Below are 24,279 nucleotides of genomic sequence, written 5' to 3'. Positions count from 1 at the left end.
TGAATTTGGTTGTTAATTTAAAGAGAATCCCAATAGTTTTCAAAATTGACGAGGAAAACAAAATAAATAATTGAGGACAAACTGAAATTTTTAGGCAATACACAAGTTTTTGACAAAATTGATTTTGATTGTTTGGTATAACTCAAAAAAAAAAAAAAATAACCGTAGATACATGATATTATTTTAAATTATAAATTATAGGTAGGTATAATATGATTTATATGGTGGTATAAAGGTAAATAATACGTAGGTATTAGGTAGTTTATTATTATTATATTTATTTATTATTAATTTAACATAATATGAAATAACGGAATAATAAAATGTTAACATCACATTTAGTGAAACAGAACTATTTTAGTCGTTCAATTGACAAAGTAGAGCAACTCCGCGGTATATCCAATGAGAGGGCTTTTTGTTGGTGTCCAGAAACATCGGTAGAACGTAATTGGTGGAATGACCAGTTGTAGACAATATTCCTTTTCTCTCTGATGTCTTATACACAGGACATACATATCTATTTTTGTTCTTTAATTCATTTTTTCTTATAGGTATGAACCATACTAATGGTAACACATCTGTTAACACTTTTGGGAACGATTCCTCCAGTACCATGCTGTAATGTGAAAACATGTTTAGTAAAATGCAATACTTTGATCAAATTAGTTGTGTTTGCCATTAATACAGTAAAATATAGATTATTGAATATTAGTTATCAAACAGTTCTAGCACTAAAGAAAACCACATTCATTTCATAAAAAACATGTTTGTCTTCGAAGGTTTTAATGTCCTAACATGGCCCCTAACAATACTGCCATATTAGATTTAAATAATGAAGTTATTTATCTTAAATAATGATGATTTAAAAAAATCATATTTTTGTTAATAGCTAAATTTTATAAAATAATTTATCTATGTTAAAGAAAGTAATAAACAAAATACCGTTTAGCACACTACGACTACGTAGGATAAACAATAACAATCATAATTTAAAAGATTATTAAACGTGATGAAACTCGGTTAACTCAGATACGCCTTATTATATTATGTAGGTGTAGGTACTACGTCGTAGTTAATGCCGTATCTGTATAAGTTGACGAAAAGATTAGATTTTTCGAATATTGTAAATATGAACTGCGTCTCGGACACTAGGTAATATTATAATAACATTAGTATATATTAGGATACAATCAGTGGTGTAGTGGGGCGTATACGCGGGTATACGGCGTATAACGACTTCTCCAGTTTTTGGTTGATGCGTATACTTATAATATAATTTGTGATACGCAGGTATACGGGTATACTGCATAGCTATAAATCAATAATATAAATAGTATTAACGAATAACCAATAATACCAAACATATTTCCTTGTGATCATGTTCATTAGGAACTATTATTATTTTTACATTTTACACATCTATTTTTAACTTCATTGCATGGATCTATATTTATTATAATATAGATATAACGTATATATCATACGTCTAAAATTATAAGCTTATCTATAACGATAGCCGACGCCGAGATTCACGGTCACATGCATTACTGAAAATAATTTTGTCAAAAAATATTATTTTATGTACCTACACTGTGTCACACAATAATTACATAAATATAACAATTGATCTACAAAAAATGATGTTTTCATTTATTTTTAATCATTCAAAGTTGTGATACCTAATTTATATACTACCGAGTATACATTTAAGACTATAAATATTAATAAATATTTAGGTTTTTTGACTTAAAAAGAAGTGGGGAATGGGGATAGGGGGGTTAAGAAATTAACATAGGTAATCATAAACAATTTAAATGTATAATCATATATTTTAGGAGTATGATTGTAAACTATAGAGACTCAATTGCGGTAAGGTAGTAGTAAAGTGTATGTAATTATAAATATATCATTAGTAATAGCGTAGTATATATAGTGATTGGGGGGGGGGGGGGGGAGAAGCCCCCCACGTTTACATATCAAGCACATTAAAACGTATACTCAGTAAAAAAATTACGACTACATCACTGGATACAATAAGAACATACTTAATTCTATCCCAACGGGCACCATCAATAAATAAACCATAACAATACACTCCATCTTCAGGAGCAGCATTAATTCGGTCTGAATGTTGCACTTCAAAATCGAAACACAGTTGATCTATAGGTACTGTGTAACGACGTGCAAAATTTTGCATAGCTCCGGTAAGAAACGCTTGAGTGAAAAAAAGTCCACTTAGCCAGAAATTATTGGGCTTACCGTTGTCGTACCAATTCTAAAAAAAAAAAATGTTATTAGGTAGATAATATTGTGTAAACAGTAACCATATGAAATCTCGAACAGGATATAAATGTAGTTGGTGGGCACTTGTGCACCCACTCAATTATCAAATAATTATAATACATGTCTATTGTATATAATAATAAAAGTAAATAATAACAAACAAATCCATTTGAATTGTAATATCTACTTGTAAAAATAATCAAAAAATATTAGCGAAGCGGAACTATAGCACCCAACAGCCGTTTTCTGTATCCAGTTCGATATTTTTTCGATATTAATTTATATAAGAACCTAGTGATTACGTAATTTTTTTACATACCCAACCAAGTTAATGTTAAAATCAACGAAACTATAAGTAATCTATTCAAGTTAAGAACCATACACGGGGAGGGGGCAGTTTTTATCGAATGGCAGTCATAGGTAACTTCCGTTTGTCACCCGCGCCGAGTCAACCATCTGTACGTATGTCGTCTAATAACGGCACTGCACATAAGTCGGCCACCGAGTATAGTTTTTATCTTGAATAAAGTATAGCGAGTATACTCATAATTAAAATGCCTAAGTCTTACTTGTAAGAAATTAAGACGCTCTATAAAATTAGTTATGTATCCGCCTAGAGATTTTAGGCTAGGATAGGAAAACTTTGACCAGAATACTGGGTATTTAGCCACGGATAACGATAAGGCCACTGTTTCCAATTCTGGCGTCATAACAATGGCGCCTCTGATGGCTTTTATCAGGTCTTGTAAGCTCTTACGTATCACTGACAACAGTATATTGAAACGTTCCATTTCTTGGACGAGAACTGTGTTCATGGACTCGTTGTACATTACGGGATATTTGGTCGATGCAATTTCCACGTCAAAATTTTTTGGCAGCTTCGAAAGTATATCGGACGCGATTCCTATCAACAGATTATCAGCCGTATCGGAATCTTCAGTACTACCACTGGACTCCACTACCAATAACATAGAGTCAAAAAGTAGCGATGTGCTCTGTAAATCACGCGTAATTCCCGCATTCATATGCAATCCAAATACTTCTGGACTTGTGACAGTTGGAATTTCCTGAAATCAAAAACAAACAGTAATCGTAATATTGTGTTAATTGATGTTTACTGAAATGTTTTAATACTTCAATTTGTTCTATAAAACCGTGGTAATCGTTTCGAAAGGGTAACCCATACTTCGTACTAATATCACAAAACAGATAATTAGGATTTTCAACAACTTGTGGACAGCAAAATATGTTCAAAATCGTATTCAACGTACGCCTATCCCAATCATCAGTCACTCTACCACCATAATTGCACTCCCCTGTCAGGTATGTGACGGCCTCGAACGGTATCTCGTTATACTCGTTAATATACATCTACAATTAAATTAGTTCGTTCATTACACTTATATCCAAATCATTATTCATATATAATATTACTTGAAGTTGTTGTATAGAAATATGAAAATCGGATTCATTAAACCCGTAAGGTATATTCCATCCGATAGGCCCAAATTTTTTTCTCTCCTGTATGACAGCATGGAAAAATGTAATTCCGTACAAAAGTTTTGTAAATATTTCGGTTTTGCCTGGACACCCTTCAAAGAAATTTTGATCTTTAACGGGATATGACTGATAACTTCTGAGCATATTCGCCTGTAAGCCTGTTGGGGGCTCATTGGTCATTTTAACGCCATTTTGTAGTACGGAAACTGGGAACTTAAGCAATTTTTAACTTAGTTATAAACAATAAACATAGGTACTGTATGACATCCTATATGGTTATTTTATAGTATATTTTATATAGGTAATGAGTGTCCACAATAACTCAAAATACTTAACTCCGCGGAAAGTTGTTAACCGTGATTTTTATCTTTATTTTTATTTTTATCAAGATACTAATGAATCCTACTCAAATGTATACTATTGAATTTTATTCTATGAACTTAAGTACGTGTCCACCAGGTCCACGTATGCACAGTAAAACTCAACTATTTTCATATTAAATGACAACCAACAAATTTTACCATAAATTATTTGTCTTTATTTTTTTTTATTAAAGCCCCTGCAAACCCTATTAATTTTTCATCAAAACGACCTTATAGTGACTGACAAAAATTAAAGTACTTCTAGTTGTTCAATTTAAAAAATGTAAAGATGTTTTAATTGGTCAACAAGTATACTTTGCATCGGTCGGAGCATATTTTTTATATTTTAGATATTTTTGAATATTTTCAATACTAAAAATTTATAAACTTATAAAATGTAAAATATTTATTCTCGTCAAGAATTTGCTAAAATTGAGAAAGTGCTCCGACCGATGCAAAGTAAACTTGTTTACCAACACAAATATCTTTACATTTTTTAAATCGAACCACTATACTCCGGCCCACGAGAGATCAGTACCGCTATTCGACCAAAAAGTGTCCGATTTCGCGCATCTCCCACTCAATCGCTCCCATTCAACCAACCGACAGCTCAGCACTGTCGCTGCCGGTCATTCTGCATGCGCGTGACGGTACTGATCTCTCGTGGGCCGGAGTATAGAAGTATCTAAATTTTTGTCAGTGTGAAGGCTATTTCACGTCCATAAATTGGTTCTGAATATTTTGATCTAGACATTGAATGACCTTTGCATGTGCGTGCGTGCGACCATAAACCAGATAAGAAATAACAATGTATTGTAAATTGGTGCGGGTCGCGGGTAATGGTAGGGGAGTATAACACCCTAATGATCATTTACTACACACACAAAGATGATCAGAAATCGCAGGAACAAAATAATTACCTAAACACAACTCCTTAAAAATTACACATTTGCAGGGGCCTTAATTTTAATGAATAAATTTACTTTCTAAATTCAAATTAGATAGATATTATTTGCATGCATACTACCGTTTGAAATAAATTTTTATAATTTGTTAATTTTTAAGCTTAGTGAGATGGATGTCCTGCTAATTAAAAAAATGTATACACAATTTTTGTGTTGACATCCTGTGGTCATAAATAACATTAAAAAATAAGCTAAACTTAAAAAGTCACTAAAATTTAAATAAATCAGAAAGAAAATAAAAAAAATATGAGGCTAAAAGTCAATGATAAATTTGGGGCCATACTATAGATTATACGTTCTATAATTCTGAAATTATTTAAAAAGTTTTTTTTATTTTAGGGTATTTTTTAAAATATATTGGTAAATATATGATGCTTATCGCACTCATCTCAAAAATCATTGATTAAAAAAAATAATTATAGATGCACATACGCATGTAAATAATAACTAATATTTAAAATGGTATGAATCAGCAATTTTCGAAGATGGAACGCTGATTTAATCAGTCCATCAATCAAGTCCATGAAAAAAATACGAAAAAAAAAAAGACTCAATGTGAAAATGGGTAGTATTTCTGTTTAAAATATAGAAATTATAGGTACTGCACACAAATGAAACTTAAGTACATTAAAATACAATTAGCATAAAAATAAGTATCATTTTATCTTGAAGAACTAAAAAATTACGATAAAAATTAAATAATTCTATTACGCTAAGATAATGAATGATTAGAGTTATTAGAAGACACTATAATATACATAAGCGAGAATAAAAACTTTTATCATTATAATACCTTTTCTGATGGATAGCTAGTTAGCCATAATCTAAATTCACTATGCACGTTAGATACATCAAATGAATCACAGATTAATTCTAACTGTTCCATCCATGAAGTAGCCAAATGGCAATTTTGCAAACAAACCCAGCCGCCTTCACTTCGTGCGGCGTTTATAAATGATTCAGCTATTGGACCCTTCATAATATTATAAATTAATGGTCATATTTATATATTTAAATAAATGTATTGATTATTTACTTGTCCTTGACCCAACGAAACACTTTGTAAAGTTTCCGCCTGTCCCATTTTTTCGGCAAACAGCAACAAACTTGACATAGGATCTATCCCAGGTGATAGAATAAATATAAGAGGACTCAGACAAATTGAGTCACTGTAGGATTTATTTATGTCAAATGGTGGTGGATAAGTGAACTTTTCTCCAAGTTCTATTTTTATAAGTTTGGTAATAACAGGAATAACTTTGTCTGGTCTAATTGTGCGCACGATAATAATACGTTGGAAATCACTTAATTTATCGTACCAGGGGTTAGGGAATTTCGCATTTTCATGATGAGTTAAATCATAATAGTTTTTCCAGTCTTCCACTTGTCTTATAAAATCATTTTTTATACCTGAAATAAGTAATAATAGAGTGCGTTTTGTATATTGAATTGTCCAAACAAACAACAATTTATCAATATAAATATGTAAATTATATACCTTTGAATGTGCTTATATCATCCAGGCGACAAATCTCATCCCAACTTTTACCTAATAACCAATCAGGCCCAGGATTAGGAACATCATTTTTTAGACCTACACCACCAGTCATGAGGAACATTAATTCTTGTTTATCAATTTTGTTTTCAGCTCTAAAATAACGACCATTCGCTGACTATAATAATATATTATATTATAAAATATAATATAAAATTATCACTCACATCATTATTGTAGTACACATGATGAATGAAAACAACGTCTTATCCTTTTCAAATAATGACCGACATACGTTGGCATATAAATTATATGTAAACGTTTGTTTCAGAGCTTCTAACCGTATTTTTATTATTCTGGATTTATTTCTAAAAAAAAATTTCCATTTCCATTGAATTTTAACATCAAAAATATTAATTATTACTGAACATATTTTATGTTACATATTATATAATAGTATAAACATTGACATTGGTTAACACGTTAATAATATTTAAACATTTTATTTGATTTAAGCATAGTATATTATATAACAAATAATTCACTATACAAAAATACAATTTTAATTAGTATAGATTTAAAAAAATGTGTTTATATGTAATAAAAAAAAGCGGATTTTCAACTGCTATTGTAACAATATATTAGGAGTCTTGTATTTAATTTCCACACTTATTTTTCCAAAAAAACATTTATAGAAAAAAACTAAATAAAATTACAATACAAATGAAAAAATTAAAACTTTTTGGAACTAGACGACCTATGTAAAATAATATGATATATCGTACAGTCTTTGTAGTTTTTAAATCATGGTATTAATTAATATAATATAATAAGCAAAAAAAAAAAAATATAGATACATTATAGTATATACAAGTATACAACTACAATTTATCCAAGTACCTACCTACACTTGATATAAAATAGAAATATTATGAATGAAAACGATATATAGATTAACCGTATACTCACGCTGTTTCAATTGTTATAACAAATATATTGAAAAACCAATTTAAAGAATATTGATACATTGGATCAATATTAGGCAAATCAGAAATGCAGTAATAAAGTATAGAGCAGTGTTTAGCGATTGGTTTATACTGCAACCGGAACTCATCAATAACCGCGACGGTTTCTACTGAAGCCACTTGCTTCTGAATAATATCTGTAGATAATATCTAAGAAACAATTATGATATTTAATAAGTATAATAAACTATAATATAATATAATGAATACAAAATGTAATACTATATTATATATAGTATTGACCTATATAGTTGTGTTATATTAATACAACCTTTGAGTTATCTAAAACATCAACCGCATCTTCGTCTTCTAAAATGTTTCCTGGTGCTGAAAGTATTTGTAGAATATTATTTTCAACATCCAACAATGCTTTAGCATTTTCCGCACCTTCGACAATTAACTGTTGTCGTTTTGACTCTAAATCTGGCCTAGGATTGAGAATAAAATATTTATTTAAGAAAAAAATCTTTCAAAATAATCTATCGGAGAGCATTGCTATTTACCGTTCTTTAGCCACAACAATCCCCAATAACTGATCTTCTAAACCTTCCACGGTCAATGCAAAATTTATAATGGTAACTTTGTTAAATATTTCGGGTGAATAGTGCGGATTTCTCAACTTTGATGTAATATACAATCGGAATTTCGTATTATACTCAATAACGTTATCGCCAATCACCATAAACGTCATAGGCCCTATAAAATTTTAAATGTAAATTCATTCAACTAATAGCATTTCATTTTCACATTTAATTGAATATCAATAAATTACCTTGATAATAACTTAATTGATTAATAATTATTTTTAAAAGTACAGTTATAATTTGTTTTTACCAATATTAATTTTCATTTAAATGCAGTTACCTTGTTTATAAACCTGCTTTAATAATATTGGGTCTAAAGGAGAATCTAAATCTTCCAGAACGTTCTCAATTAATACTGGATTTCCAACTTCAATAGCTAGTTCAATCATTTTCATATAATTGGAATTTGTTAGCTTCACAATTACTATATCATTAGATTTTTCCATCGTCTTCACCCATTTATGTGCCTGGCCTTGAGGATCAACCAATAAAGACCATCTTTGAGACCCGTCCATAATTATTGCATTATCGATTGAAAATGAATCCATTGGTAAACCATTAATAGTCCAGTTTTGAATTTTTATTGGAACACCCAAAACTTCAATTAAACTGTAACTTTTTGAACTTGGAATCTTTAAACTATTACATAATACTTTCCATTTATTAATTACCGATGACCTGAAAAATTTAGGTTGACTATGGATATTGGATAGACTATTTAATGATTTTAATGAATACCTAAAATGTGATGTAAATGGAGCCAAATACGCAATAATTCCACAAGATATAAGAATATCCCCAGGTATACAATTATAGATGGTCTGGAGCTCTTCAGCACGTTGGGCCCAACGATGTTTCTCACCACCAAGACTTCCTGAACAATTTTAAAATAAATTCATCTTTGAATTATGTATAAATTAATGTTAGGTTCACTAACCGATGAGTTTTTCGGCTTTAAGTAATTTGCTTTTACATAACTCTACTTCCGCTAGTAATTTTTCTTTATTTAACACTGTCTGGTGCAAGCGTTCTTTAAGGGCATCTAATCTTTTCTGTAACTCTCTTACTTCATTTCTCTTTTCATCTAATATCTTCATGGTTGCATTAAATTCTGTATTAGCTATCTCTAATTTTTCTTTTTTTGGTGCCACAATTTTTATCACTCTATCATACATATCCAATGCAATAATCCACTTGCAAAGACCCTTCGCTGCACTTGAAGCTTTACCTACGATTGCTGGTTGGAAACTGGGATCAGGGAGATATGTCTTGCGTATAACATCCATAATTTTAACAGATATATTATCTTTATCATATTCCTTTAGTGTCTGCAAAAAATTTAGATCGCCTAATAAGCGTTGGCTTGGACCCCAGTAGTCAATTATCTAAAAAAAATCCACATTTTCTTATTATTGATCACGTGTACATTTTTATATAATTAAAACACTACATATTGCCCAGGTTTATTAGGATTTGGCCTTTTATCTGGTAATACTCCTTTCATCACGCATACTGCTGCCATTACAGTTTTTACTATAACAGGAGGATTCTTCATCGATTTTACCAACGTAATATCAGCTGGTTTAAGAGTATTTAAAGCATCGATTGCATCTTAAAATGAATATTATGTTACCAATTTAATTTAATTTTAATCATTGTACTTAATTATAATGTAAAAGTATAACAAAATTAATTAACAAAAATTATTTGTTTTGTTAACGTTGGATGAGTATTCTAAATTAACTTAATTACCTTCTAAAATTGGTATAGCTAATGCTAAGTCAGTTTCACATTCTGATTTTAGTTCATTAGCTGCCTCAGCTTGAACGTTTGCTACTTTTTCATCGACCTGTACTTTAGCAGTAGCTTTTTCAACTTCAACTGTCTCGCGTGATATCATAATCATCATTTTTTCAGTATCTTTTTGGGCTACTTCTAGCTTGGGCTGAAGTATAAATAAATCTTCTTTCATTTGATTAACTTGAACAGTAGCATACTCTAATTCCTTAAGGCCACCAACGTAACGCATTTTTTCTTCCATAATTTCTTTTTGCTTAAGGTTAGTACAATTCGTATACGCTTTAATTAAATCCAGATATGACGCAGATGTTATGTACGTTCGACGATGAGTGATAGAATAAAATTCCAAAGATAATCGTCTGTAATTATTTAGGAACTTTATTATTTCAATTTTTCGAGTAAAATAATTTATTATCACTTACCTTGCATCAATGTGAAAGCGCTGACAAACTGTGACCGCTGATTCTTTAATTTTCATAGACAGGTTTACGTTTTCCATGTATTTATGTGCTACCATTACTAGCGCATCTTCTGGCCAATCCTCAAACCAATTAATTGTACAACAACTGACCATAGATGGATAAAGCCTCAAGCGGTTTCTAAATGTCGACCCAATTGGACTAAAGCATAAAAATATATGTAAATTTTGTTTGCAGCGGTTGATAAAATAATCAAAAACGACCAATGGAGATATATCTAAATTTCTATTTCCTCCTTGAGCAGCTAATCTAACCATCTATAATTATCAACATTAAGATCAAATTATAATGATTTTTATAACATGGTATTTTAATGTACAAATTAAGATAATACCTCCAATATACTTTGCTGTTCATCTAAAGTAAATATATTTGGCACTTCACCAGAATTTAACAGAGAATCAATGTCTTGTAAAAAATACTCTTCTTTGACTTGTCCTTCAGCAAACAAAAATACAGTTGGACGATTTTTTCCTCCAGATTCCATTAATACGAATTTCAAATCATCTCTCCACTCATTGAATCCATAACTCTTAGTTATCTCTGGTTGAAAAGTATTAAAATTATACATTTCCGATGCTAACCGAGTGAGAGATTGTCGGCCTGAGCCTCCTACTCCCACTAACAATGCACATCCACCAGGAATTGATACAACTCTACATATCCTCGAAAGATGTTCGAGAGCATATCTTTAAAATACATGAACAATATAATATATTTTGTATAATAATATTTAAAAATTATTTAAATTAATTTACTTAAACAAAACTATGTTTAGTTTTGACTTATGTGTCATGTCATATTCATTCATCACCATTTGCGCTATTTCTACAAAATTTGATAACTCTGGTGGTTCTTCATATTTTTTGTTTTCAGCCGCATCAATATCTGTAGCACTTGTAAATAAGAGATTTGTCATGTCTTGGTAATGAATAGGCTAAACATTAAAGAACTATATTATTGTATTCATGCATACTACGTATATATATATGTAGTTGCGTACAACTGAACTTGATAAATCATTGAACACTACATCGAATGTTTCTTGAAAATTTGTATTAACTGTCTTACGAATTTCATTGAATAAACATTCTCTATCTTTATCATCAATAAGGCGATCATAGAATACTCTGAGTACTTCATGTACCCATAATCTATAATATAAACGTAAGGATTTTTTCTTAACGGTCACTTTTTAAATATACACACCTTATGAACACTTTCCGGTGAGTAAAGCTCTCTTTACGAAACATAAGTATTCCATTTGTTACTTTTGAAATATCTCGTAAATTAAATAAATAATGTGATTTCGCTGGCGTTGGTGCCAAATTGGTAATAGCTGCTTTGTATAAATCAATTGTTGATTGAATTAAATTATCAATAATAGGAACCACTTCTAATGTAAAACCGTTCCTCTAAAAATTAATTTGTGTATAATAATAAAAATCAAATTTTGATATTAAATTATATACTTTTAGTCCAATATTAAGTAACGTTGAGTATATTTTTGTAATACTTGTATCATCAAATGAGTTTATAGCAAATAACCCGAAATGACGCAAAAACCTTGCATACACATCTTGTCTACTTCCACCAGTTGGACCAATAGCAGTTAACATGAGTATATCCTTAAGGTGAACTTTGCTTGTATCTTGTAGATCATACCAGTGTCCATGGTCAAAATATTGTCTTAATAATTCAATGGGTGGTTGAGCTCCATATTGTTCTTTGATAGGCATATTCATATCATCGATAAATATCACACAAATCTTCCCTTTTGGCGGTCCATATACACCACGTTTACGCTTTATAAGTTTCGATAAAACCATTTCCTGTGTAAAATTAGCAGACGTCTGGATTGTAAACGTAACAAAAGATGGAACATATTCATCTAACGACAATTGATTCATCATATAATTTTTTATGTAGAAACTCTTTCCAGTACCAGTAGAACCAAAGAGTAATAATGGTTTATGATGAAAAATAAACATTTCGACTAAATGCAAATATCTATGAAAACAAACAAATAAATACATTAAATAAATTATGAATATTATTTAGATACATGAATTTACCTCGCAGTGTCAAGTGTGTGTACTAGAGTTTGTTCAATGTTATTCATTTCGTGGAGTTTACTATTTTTTACAACTTCCGATAAGCTTTTCCAAGATCCTTTTGATGTAAAATTGTACACATAGTCATATAACAATCCTTCACTGGGTATCAAAATTTCCAAAGGACTTAGAGTTTCTGGTGGTTCCAAACCAGTTATTTCTCCCTTCCACAATTGTTTAAAATAAAGATCAAATACTGGTCTTGAATTTGAATCTAGCGTTCCACCAAAACCCCAAATAGAAGCATATACAAAGGCTCCTTGTAAATAAAGTGTGAAGTTTTCATTTAATTCTGGATCATCAACGTTAGAATTTTTTAACTGCATCTCCAGTATATTTACGACATTCCTGTAAAATATCAAATAAAATTAATAATAATAAAGGTTATAAATTTATAATTCAACTAACAAAACAGTGTTTGTCTCTCCAGCATTAGTTAATTGAACACAATTGCGACGCACAAAATATAGACATGGATTAGTTATCCAATCAAATAAGCACATAATATCTATGCCATTTTGATCTAAATACCATAGTTCTGGACAAGTTTTTAACCACATTTCTACTAATGGTCTCCAACCTAAAGTTGCAGGATCCAAATAAATCATACCACACCGAGATACAGTGGCGGGAGATGCCTAAAATATATTATTTTATTGTACGTAGATTTATAAACACTTAAGTCATATATCCATACCTGATTAAGGTCCATTACTTCAAATATCATAGACATACAATCTGGCATACTTATTACTTCACCAGAAACTAGACACAACTTTTTATTATCATCTAATACTGTATTCATATTTTCTATCCAAACCGCATCAACCGGACCATCGAAAATCAACCATTTTCTATCTAAAGTCTCTGCCATCGAAAACGCTCTATATATTAAATCGAATAAAATATAACATTTAAACAACTTTATAATATTAAGTATACTTAAATGATCTATGTTTCTTAAATAAATAAAATTATACCTAAATGTGTTAGCTACAATACCGTCGGACCATTCACGTGAAACGTCATCAAAACATCCATAAAGCTGACCCATAGTCAATGCTTTGGGATTGACTGTTTCATATTCGACCTTTTCTTCACCTTGACCAAGTTGATTCTGTAAACTCAACGTTTCTGCAAGTAAATGAAGCAATGATGTCTTTCCACCAAATGGATTGCCCACTAACATAAATCCGTGCCTAACTACCATCATTTCGTATGTTTGAATTAGTTTTTCCATAAAACTATCGTTTGGTTGTAATTGCATCTTTGCACACACCTAAACCAAACGATGTGATATTATATTTATTTAAACATCTAATTAAAAAAGATACTTACAATATTTGCAGCATTCATCAAATTTTTATAATTAGGATTTGGCATTTGAACGCCAGGAAATAGATCAGAAATGATTCCATTAAATAAAGGAACATCTTTACTTAAAAACTTTGCAGAATTCACATCCAAAATAGATCTGAGTAATAGTTCTGACTCGTCATCTTTTGGAAACTTCATTTTTAAATTACCAGCTGCTATAAGAACGGTCTTAACAGCTCGCATACCTAAAAATAAATAATATAATATAATCTATACATTAATTATGACTAGAAAATATTTGAACCATAGTCATAATGCGATTGAGATGATAATTGCTCGGAGCACAATTTATAAGTTGTTACAATCTTGACAGATAATTCTCGTGCATTCACAAATCCGTAGGAATATAACGATATTTCTCCAATCATTGCATAATCCGGTACCATCATAGCCACAGTCCTAAAAAGAACCTATGAATCATAATAGTATTGTTATTTAATTCAGCTGTTGCTATTTCTATAAATTTAAACCTTCAAGTTATCAGGAAGTTCGGATCTCCCAGCGTATCCCGGGTTCATAGTAATACACACATAACATTTTGGGTTTAATGTAAGTTCAGTGCCTTCAAACATGAATGTTTCAACATTAGATCTCACCGCTTGAATAATACTTAATATCTGCTGAGCAATAACTGACAATACTTCGATGTCAATACGGTTAAATTCATCAAAACAAGCCCAAGCTCCAGTTGAAGCTAACCCTTTAAAAAACTTCAAACCCAAATGTATTATTAATAAAAAATAATAACTTTAACCGTGCCTATACTCAATATGCATATACCTTTCCCATTGCCAAGTAGTCAAGACTATCGGAGCAATTAAACACCACACACTGCACGGCCAAAGCTTTTGCTAAATCTTTCGTTGTTTCTGTTTTCCCAGTACCAGCTGGTCCCTCAGGTGCACCATTTAAGTGTAAATGATAAGCACTGATTAAGGTGCGATAACATCTATCTGTTAAAGGAGTGATCACAAGCCTAGGCGTATTACCTAGGTATTCGTATGCATAATATACAGTTGCGTTGGTAATACAAACCAATACATCATCTTTCCAGTAATACCTAAAAAAAAAACCAGTTACAAGAGTTTTTAAACAAATTTAAGACTGATCTTAAGTTACCTTAACTGGCTCAGCCATTTAAAGTCCATATGGTGAGAAACGTTATTATTTACCAAATCATCAACAACATCTCTGCAATGAACATCTAATGTGACTAACGCACTTAAGGATATTCTTGTCTGCTTGCTTAGTTTACCACGTACTAAATCAACGATATTATTCAATTGGTTCTAAAAAAAATTTTGATTAGGTATATAAATAGTTAATTACAAGTTAAAATCAGTATTACAGTTAAAAATAAATGATAATTTTGCATTTTTCCAACTTCGTGTGCATTAAATACGTCGTGAACTTCTGCAGTCCAATACATTTGAGTGACACACAAAACACATTGACCTGGCCATTTTTGTACCCACAGAGTTCGTTTTATAGTCGGATATTCATTATAAGCATTTTCAATACATTGTTTAACTGATATAATCATTTGTTCTTCTACCTAAATAGAAATAACAACAGAAAATATTTCATTAGACTTATGAACTCAAATAATAATAATTATTATTATTATTATTAATTATTATTATTAAACTTATATTTTATTTTTCTTAAAGAATTACCTGAATCAACCACTTTTCTACACTTCCTCTTGCTTCCACAGTCGAAATAAATTGATTAAGTTCAATTTCTTCACCTTCGCTACTTGAAAGTTTTAAAATATCTAAATTTTTATTAAACTCCAGTTTAGCGATTCCTTCAAAACATTTTTTTAAATGAGGCTGAACTTTTTTGGGATTTTTAGTTTCCGATAAAATTTCTAACATTTCGTCATTTGAAAGAAAGAAAAACCTATAATTGGGTTTTAATAAATTATATCCACTACATTCGAATTCTATATTATACTCTAATTTATAAAATTAATTTCACCTTGGAAAGTATAAACGTTTTTTCTCCAAATAGTTATTTACTCCTGCATTTATAGTTTCCATCATATCATTACAGTTCTTTAATGATTCTAATACACCTTCTTGTCCTATACACTTAGTGGCTAACGGATCTGAATTAACCATACCCAACAATCCTTTAATAACCACATTGATTTCCTTAATAAAATATATAAAATAAATGTTCATTAAGCGTTGTTGAGATTCTTAACACTGCGATTCAATCACTGTGTCCCACGGGCCTTACATTAAACAAAGATCCTTCTTCGGGCATTTGAGCAACTATGTCTTTAGAACTAAATATTGGCAAAAGGTAAAGCCACTGTATCTGTACTTTTGCCCACTCTTCCAGTGTCATATTCATACGGTTAACCAATTCAAACCACTCGTTTACTTCATTTCTTATTGGCTTTACAAACGCTGAACCACGTATTGATATAGTCTTTATAAGGTGGTCATCAAGTACCATTTGTATATCATCCAATCCAGACAATATATTTAAATTTGTATCCCTTAAAAATAAAATTAAAAATTACGAATAAGCCAATTTTATAATTATTTAAATTGTTTAGTGTAATAATACATTTTATGTCAAAATAAATCATACTTATAGTAAGGGCTGGTAGATAATGTAATATGTTTCCAATCTTCTTTCATTTTTATCAAAGTTTTTCGTAACTGTTCTTCTTTTGTAGCACCCACACTAATAATATCAAACCTGTAAAAATATATTTAAAAATATTGATGGTTTATTTATCTATACTTAAAACATCATTTTTAATTTACATCTCTCAAATATAGCATCTTATAGTTACTACAAATTCTATATTATATAGGTAGGTACATTTATTTATTTATCTATTGACTATTACATACAAATTGAATATATTCTATACATTTTTCAACGGTTATTGTTTTATCCATAAACATTTTTACCTAAGTATAATAATTTAGACAAGTAGTCGTAGGTAAACAGATGTGTGCGTTATGTAATACCGTAAATACGTATATAAATATAAAGTAACTAATTCACTAATATAAGTAAAAACAAATACTTATGTTTTCACCCAAATTACATTGAAATAACATTATACCTACTTTATTAGTTCAGATTTTTATATAATATTCTCAAAATCAAAAGTTATACTTACTGAGCTAGTAATGGTCCTAATTTTAAATCTAAAATTTTTGTTAGTGTAGTTCCAGCATTAGGTGTAAAGTCATATCCCGTTAATTCAGACATGTCTTGCCAATGCCTATCAGCCAAATGTGGGTTACACAATATTCCAATGGTTGGGATACATTGCTAAAATCAGTACACTTTTTTTGATAAATACCCAATTTTATTGAATTAAAAATTGTATAATTTTGTGATCTATTTACAACTCCCCTTTTATTCTTTAAATTCATATTTTTAAAAAGGTGGGTAAATGAATGTCGATCTTCTGTACAGTAGATTACAAGTGGGTCACTGTAATGGTGGTGTTAAATTTGAATGCAATGATATAATATCACTGTATAAGAAAAACGATTCAAAGCGAAAATGGTCAGTCAGCCTATGGTATTACTAAGTATATTTGATGATATTATTGTGAATAAAGTAATTTATATATTTACCTATTTACGTGGACCCATGTTTTAAATTTTCAATCCTTAGCAATAAAAAATGAACATTTTATAAATTTTTAACTACAAAATAATTATTAAATTTGAAATTCGAAAAATTTTGTCAAAATTCGAACTTTAAATGCTTATCAAAAAAATTGTGCGTATGTATTTTTAATATTTTTCAATTGCTATTGTAACAATATATCAGGAGCTTTGCATTCAATTTTCACGCTTTTTTACCCAACAAATAACATTTTATTGATATTTATAGAAAAAAAAACTAAGAAAATTGAAAATTGACAATGTCTGTAAACAGCTCAAAAAGAGTCAAATTATTTTCAAAATTGTATGGTGTATTTAAATTGTCAATATAAATATTCAGTGAAATTTTCAAGTATCTACAGTCATTTGTTTTTTAATGACAATAAAATAAGAAAATCGCTACATGAGAAATCGAGTGAATATCTAACGTTGTAAAAATTTGAATTTCAATAAAAATATAAAAATTTAATTTGACTTTCTTATAGACAATTTTTTTTTGATAAAAGTAGATAATCTTATAAGAAATCTTATATTACATTTTAAAATCTTAGATTTAAAAAGAAAAATTGTTATGAATTCTTAAAAATAATTTGCTAATTTTCGTGATTTTTCCATATTTTGTATAAATAAAAACTGTGACTAAGGATTTTTAATATTTTTCAAATATCATAGTAACAATAAAGTAGGAATCTTGTAATACATTTTTAAGCTTTTTTACCCAACAAATAAAGTTTTATTGACATCCATAGAAAAAAATACTAATAAAATTGGAAACTGAAAATGTTCCTAAACAGTTCAAAATAAATCAAAATATTTTGTAAACTTTATCGTGTATAAAAAATGCAAATATAAACGACCAGTGAAAATTGCATGTATATACGTTCATTTGTTTTAGAGTTCCACTAAAAACCAAAATCGATTTTGTGGAAAACCGATTTTGCGTAAAAATTCCCGTTTTTCCTTAATTTTTATGTTGTTTTTCCTGGCGCTTTTGAAAACTATTAGGAATTTTAAAATTTGATCTCCCGAATGCACCAACTAGATTCATTTTCCCATCGAACAAGGTACTGTTGAAGAAAATCGAAGCAGTTTTATTGCCCCAAACCGTGATGATAGACACAAAAAAAAACACACACACATCATTGTAAAATCAATACATTCATCGTTACACTCAGAATCATAAATATACGAACCCTGAACTGCTTCATGCTATCAACTATTTGTTGTATAATCTTTAAAGGTGCTGGCCAGAGGTTCATGTTCGGAGTATCCATTATACCTTCATATATTTTACCTTCATTTAATGTTATCATTTCTTTACATTTATTTCTTAATAATTTTTGTATTCTTAACGCTTCTCTAAATTTATATGACAGATTTAGTTATAAATTGTATTATAATTCAAATGTTTTCTTTATACTTACTTGTAAAATTCATCGAACTGCAATTCTACATCATATATTATAAGTGTATCGAAGTCACCGTTCATCCATGCATTCATTTTCAACGACCAACGATAGGAAAAATCAATGAGATCGATGAATGGCTTCGTGAAATCCTTTTAAAATGTAACTATTTAGAAAACACGTATAATCCATTCGTCCTTATTTTATACTATTTTATATCTCAGATACACTCCTCGTTAATTTAGTATCCCGGTATTGAAAACGCTTAAGATGATGTTATATTATATTTTCGATATCGGATAATAAAATAAAAATATGTGCGAACGAACTATCGGTACCCATTTCTAAACTAGATTTACCAAAATGTGTTCATAAAGTAAGATGCGTTTAATTTTAATGTAGTGTTATTTTTTCGGTGTCATAATTTGTAGGGTTTAAATTAACAATTATTAAAAAGTAGATGTTAAACATATTTTTGAGTAGTTACAGAATAGATTTAAAAATAATACTTGTTTTCAAAACTCATTAAAATTTTGAGATTTATATTATCGGTATCAAATTTAAAAATATATATACATTTCTTAAGAGGACGTTACACCCGCATATTATCTTGTCTCCATTTTACAAATGTACAATATAGCAAAAACTGTTTTGCGCGGGACAACTTTTCTCGCACCATATTTGTTGTAAAACTATCAAATGTTCACAACACGTGAAGAAGAATTTTACCTGTGCAACAACGTGATTTTTTTTTAATAGCATTATTCCATAATTTTTTATAAGCAAATGAAAAAAAACAAAAAAATCAAATGTTTAGAAGCAAATAACTTTTATTGTATTTATGTTATCAAAAATATAGGCACGCTGTTGCATAGATCATTTTCTAGCCTATAATACGTTCAGCAATTTCGTAGCCACTACTACAAACACAGATAGATAAAATTTGTCCCACGCAAAACAGTTTTTGCTATGTAGTACATTTGTAAGACGAAGACAACACATGCGGGTGTGACGTCCTCTTAACATAGTTATGTACTTTAATATCGGTGAGTTCTTGGAATGGAGTAATTTCTTTGTTAAACAACTGTTTTTCTCCGTTAATCCAAGCAACAGTCGCATCGAATTTATCTATTTTTCTAACTAATGCATTCATGAACTGCAAAAAATTTATAATTAATACAGTTGTATGAAATAGACACTTTTTGTATTACTAGTTTATATTCATAGAGTTTGTTGATGTCATCGATACGATCCAAGAACGTAAGACTAGGTTCAAAAGTATCTAAATCATAATTCAATTTACTAATTGTTTTTCCCATATTTTCTTCTCCTTTAGATTTTCCTGCTTCGTAAATAGTAGAATATCTGATGAAAATGTGTGATGATTTTTGTATCCACGCTACAGAAGACGCGTGTGCTTCCCACAATTCTTTAGGTAGCACAGTATACAGCGATAAGTCACATGCGACAGCAGATAAATACTTCACTGTTTCAATCATCTCTTGCATAAATGTGGTAGTAGCATACAACATATAATCACCAAGATCCAAAAACTCTTTCGAATTTTTCGGTTTGGTAAAAGCACGTGCAACCATTTCGTTGAATTTATCATTCACGCTAAGCAATTACGAACATTTTACAAACCATAAAACACAGTAGCAGCAATTAAATAATAATTATATCCCAATTAATGAAGAATAATCTTTAGTGCAAAAAGCAAGTACCTACCTAATATCTAATAGAACCTATTTGGTTTAACTAATATAAATTATTATATAGATAATATTATTTATAATAAAAAAAATTATTATCATGTATAATATACCTTTTATGATCAATTAAATTATTAATAACGGCGTGCTCGACAATCTGATCCATATAATTTTTGGCTAAATCGTATAGGTAATTTTTGATGTCACTCTGATCAATACTATAAGAATACGTAATAGGTAGTTTATTATTATTTTAACAATAAAAATTCAAGCACCCATTGTATTGAGTAAGTATATTACTTACTTTACTAGTTCAAACTCAAAATATTCTCCTAATTCTTTAGACCTATTCTTAAAAGACTGAAAAAAATCTAACGTTTCTATCAGTTCGTCATACGTGTGATTCCCCCGTAAATATAGGGAAAAATTTTCCGGTTGTTCTTCGTTTACGATTTCACTGAAATCACTTTCTGCAATAAAAAGTCCACATGAAAATAAATTAAATCACTAGGTATAATATCGTTTACTTAGACAACAAAATCCTACCCAACTTTTCTAAATATGACACCAAATTCTTATACATCAAATGTAGCTTCTCCTCCAAAGTGGCTCTTGCTTCTGATAAGTATTGACTATCACGATTTATAGAAATAAATTGAGAAGATTTTGGATTTGAATCGTAGAACGTTTCCAAAGATGGTAATTCACTGAATGCAGTGTTTATCTATGTATGAAATAAAGCCATACAAATATATAAAATATCAGCGATTTATTTATATTAAAATCCTAGATATTGTTATGGTTAAAAAAGTTCGATTTCTATTTATGTTTTTAGTAGATAATAGATAGGTATATAATATTCTTAGTATATAATTATGTGAGCAGAATTAGTTTAATTTTATTAATTGTTTATAGACTACTGTTTGAATGAGTCATAAGTTATATGTTTATAACTATAATAAGATAAAGTGGTAACTATACTGATTATTACTAAATTCAAAACTCAATTCTGAACACAGCTACCTATTTAAATAATTTTTAAATTTAAAAAAAATTGCTAGATCTTTAAGAAACGATAAATTTTTTGTTCAAATGTAATTTTAATAAGGTATATAATATGAAACGCAGGATGCATTATTATAAAAATATGTTTTCCACAAAAACATTTTAAACTTGTAAAATGTATAATAATATAATTTAAAATACACACTAAATTCAAAACGGAGCAGTATTGATCAATAATTTCTTCCACAGACGGCGTACTGATACATTTTGAACCCACAAAATGTAACTTAATATTTATTTTAGGCGTCGTTGCTAAATCTCCAAATAATTGTACTATACAATCCAACGATTTTAAAATTATTCGTTCAATCTGTAAAAAATAATAATACAAATAATAACTTAACATCAATCATCAAAATATTTATCTGTTCAACGTATAATCATTCTTAAAATCATCATAATTGTTTCTATAAATATTATAAGTAGGTATAGTAAAGCTTACAATTACCAATATACGCTATATTATTAAGTTAAATTAATAAAAATAAAGATTGTTAAAAAAAAAAATTCCAATGTAAAACTTAATTTTAATTATTTTATAAATTGTAACACACTTTGTTCTTTTTTTCGTTCAAAAACAGAACACACTGTCCTACAACAATTTAGGAATAATTCCTTAAAATATAAAATTTAAATACTCATATACTTCCACAAAAAATACAATTGCATGGCAGGTAAGTACCTACCTAATTTAAAATACTTTTTTTTCATCAGTTTTAACCTACCTACTTCAGATGTTCGGTAATAATATATAAATATTTTTTTGTTTTAATATGTGAGGAGCAGCAACGTATGCACTAAATTTATAATTATTAAAGTAGGTATTTAATTATAACGTACTGTTAAACTAATTGTGTATGTTATGCATTTAAGAAACTCCGGAATTCCCTTCAATGCAATGCCAACTGTTGCTGTTTTCTCATCTAAAATTTTTAAAATTTTTTCATACCAATTATTATACAGATCTGTGCATTGTGCTTGGAAGTTTTTTTTTAAAGTTGTCATTACATCGCTAAGGTCTTGAAAATATTCGTTAAATCTAAAAAAAACCAACAATTTATTCCATCGTAGTGATCCAAAATTGTTACCCATATTATTCATTGCTGTATTATGTAAATACTTAACATACCTATACGATTCTACATCAATCATTGTCGTTGGAACTCGCTGCCTTTTAAAATATTGGATCTTGATTAATGTTGGATGATATACATATAAACGTTTTACTAAGAGCTTTTTAATTTTTAAAAATAATGGATAATTTTTAGTTTTTCCTCCTATACTGCAGAATTTAAAATATATAGGTTAGCCCAAATAGCTTTAAATACCATTCAAAGTTGAATTGAAAAAAATAATAATTAATAACTCACGGTCTAGTTAGTGGTTTCGATTGCGGGCTTTCAGGTTCATATTTTAAGTTCAGAACCGGTAGTATAGTACTATCTACGTAAAACTGTTTACCATTGATAATGTAATGAGCTTTAATTTCCTCAATCAAAAATCCCAATATTTTGTTATTTTTCCAACGGTCTGACCCTGATTTCTAACAAAGCGATTAATTTCTAGGTACAAATATGTAAGTAATATGTTTAGATATATTATTATATAGGTTGGTAATTATAGTGTAAAACGGTTAGCTGATAGGAAAATAAATATTGTATATAACGATATTATGTGAGTAGGTTAGGTACTTTAAGTATATTCTCTATCCACGATTTTTGCATAGGAACGGGTTCTACAGCCTCGGCGCATCTTAATAAATACTTATGATAATAAATCTGAGGCATATCAATATTTTCGTCTTGGTGATCAGGTGGTTCGGATTTCTTAGCCTTCGATAAATTATTTATTTGTCTTTCGGCACGTTCACACCTAAGCGCAGTAGACAATAATAAAAGGTGGATTAATGATATTTTTAAAGTATCCAAAAATTATTATTATTTTAAATTTACATAAAATGTTGAATCATTTTTCTAAGTTCACTCATTTCTGAAATAGATAAGTATATTATATATGCATAGAATAGAATATTGTGTCTATGAAATATTTGACAATAATTCGCCACAAAACATTTAATAATAATAATGAGGTGATTAGTGGTTTCTACAGTTTATGGTTCATAGAAACGTACATTTTGTTGATATTATATACCTAGTATACATTATAATATTACTACTTAATTTATAACTAAATAATATTATGTACGTTACCATAGTACCAACCTATTACCATAAGTATGCCCATTTAGCAGTGTTCGGAATATCAAAATAATTATTTGTTGATATATTTTTATCTTATCTAGATAAATAGTATTACAAGGTATCTAAACGTTCATCTTATATAATTTTTTTACTAATCTACATAAATTCATCTAGATACATTTTTTATTTATAAAAATTACGAAATTGTACAAATGCATTTTAAATATTTATACAGATTCTCAAACCAAGTTTATGGACTAT

The 24,279-nt window shown here is 29.2% G+C and overlaps 1 protein-coding gene across 1 annotated transcript; it reads right to left on the bottom strand.

Moving 5' to 3' along the window:
- Positions 1–266: 266 nt before the first annotated feature.
- On the bottom strand, positions 267–23,804 carry LOC132942769 (dynein axonemal heavy chain 12-like). Its single transcript, XM_061011408.1, has 49 exons — positions 23,770–23,804; positions 23,509–23,689; positions 23,188–23,360; positions 21,963–22,122; positions 21,299–21,476; positions 21,057–21,222; positions 20,866–20,970; positions 20,252–20,657; positions 20,077–20,196; positions 19,059–19,192; positions 18,828–18,993; positions 17,136–17,290; positions 16,592–16,702; positions 16,232–16,496; positions 15,968–16,143; positions 15,661–15,889; positions 15,333–15,539; positions 15,104–15,273; positions 14,765–15,044; positions 14,455–14,694; positions 14,229–14,394; positions 13,946–14,169; positions 13,588–13,886; positions 13,305–13,491; positions 13,016–13,245; positions 12,569–12,955; positions 11,966–12,503; positions 11,703–11,908; positions 11,497–11,647; positions 11,252–11,430; positions 10,828–11,182; positions 10,437–10,750; positions 9,967–10,373; positions 9,665–9,825; positions 9,152–9,599; positions 8,953–9,088; positions 8,495–8,892; positions 8,134–8,326; positions 7,902–8,058; positions 7,575–7,780; positions 6,833–6,973; positions 6,609–6,760; positions 6,147–6,520; positions 5,904–6,083; positions 3,718–3,996; positions 3,418–3,654; positions 2,853–3,350; positions 2,046–2,275; positions 267–616 (listed from the first exon to the last, which is right to left on the bottom strand). Exons 1-49 carry the CDS (start codon positions 23,802–23,804, stop codon positions 358–360), a joined length of 11,349 nt encoding a protein of 3,782 aa, XP_060867391.1. The 3' UTR covers positions 267–357.
- Between the last annotated feature and the right edge of the window lie 475 nt (positions 23,805–24,279).

Source organism: Metopolophium dirhodum, chromosome 4, assembly GCF_019925205.1.
Source record: "Metopolophium dirhodum isolate CAU chromosome 4, ASM1992520v1, whole genome shotgun sequence".
NCBI classification, from domain to species: domain Eukaryota; kingdom Metazoa; phylum Arthropoda; class Insecta; order Hemiptera; family Aphididae; genus Metopolophium; species Metopolophium dirhodum.
The sequence above is the reverse complement of the archived record's forward strand: the minus strand, read 5'-3'. Positions and strand labels throughout refer to the sequence as shown.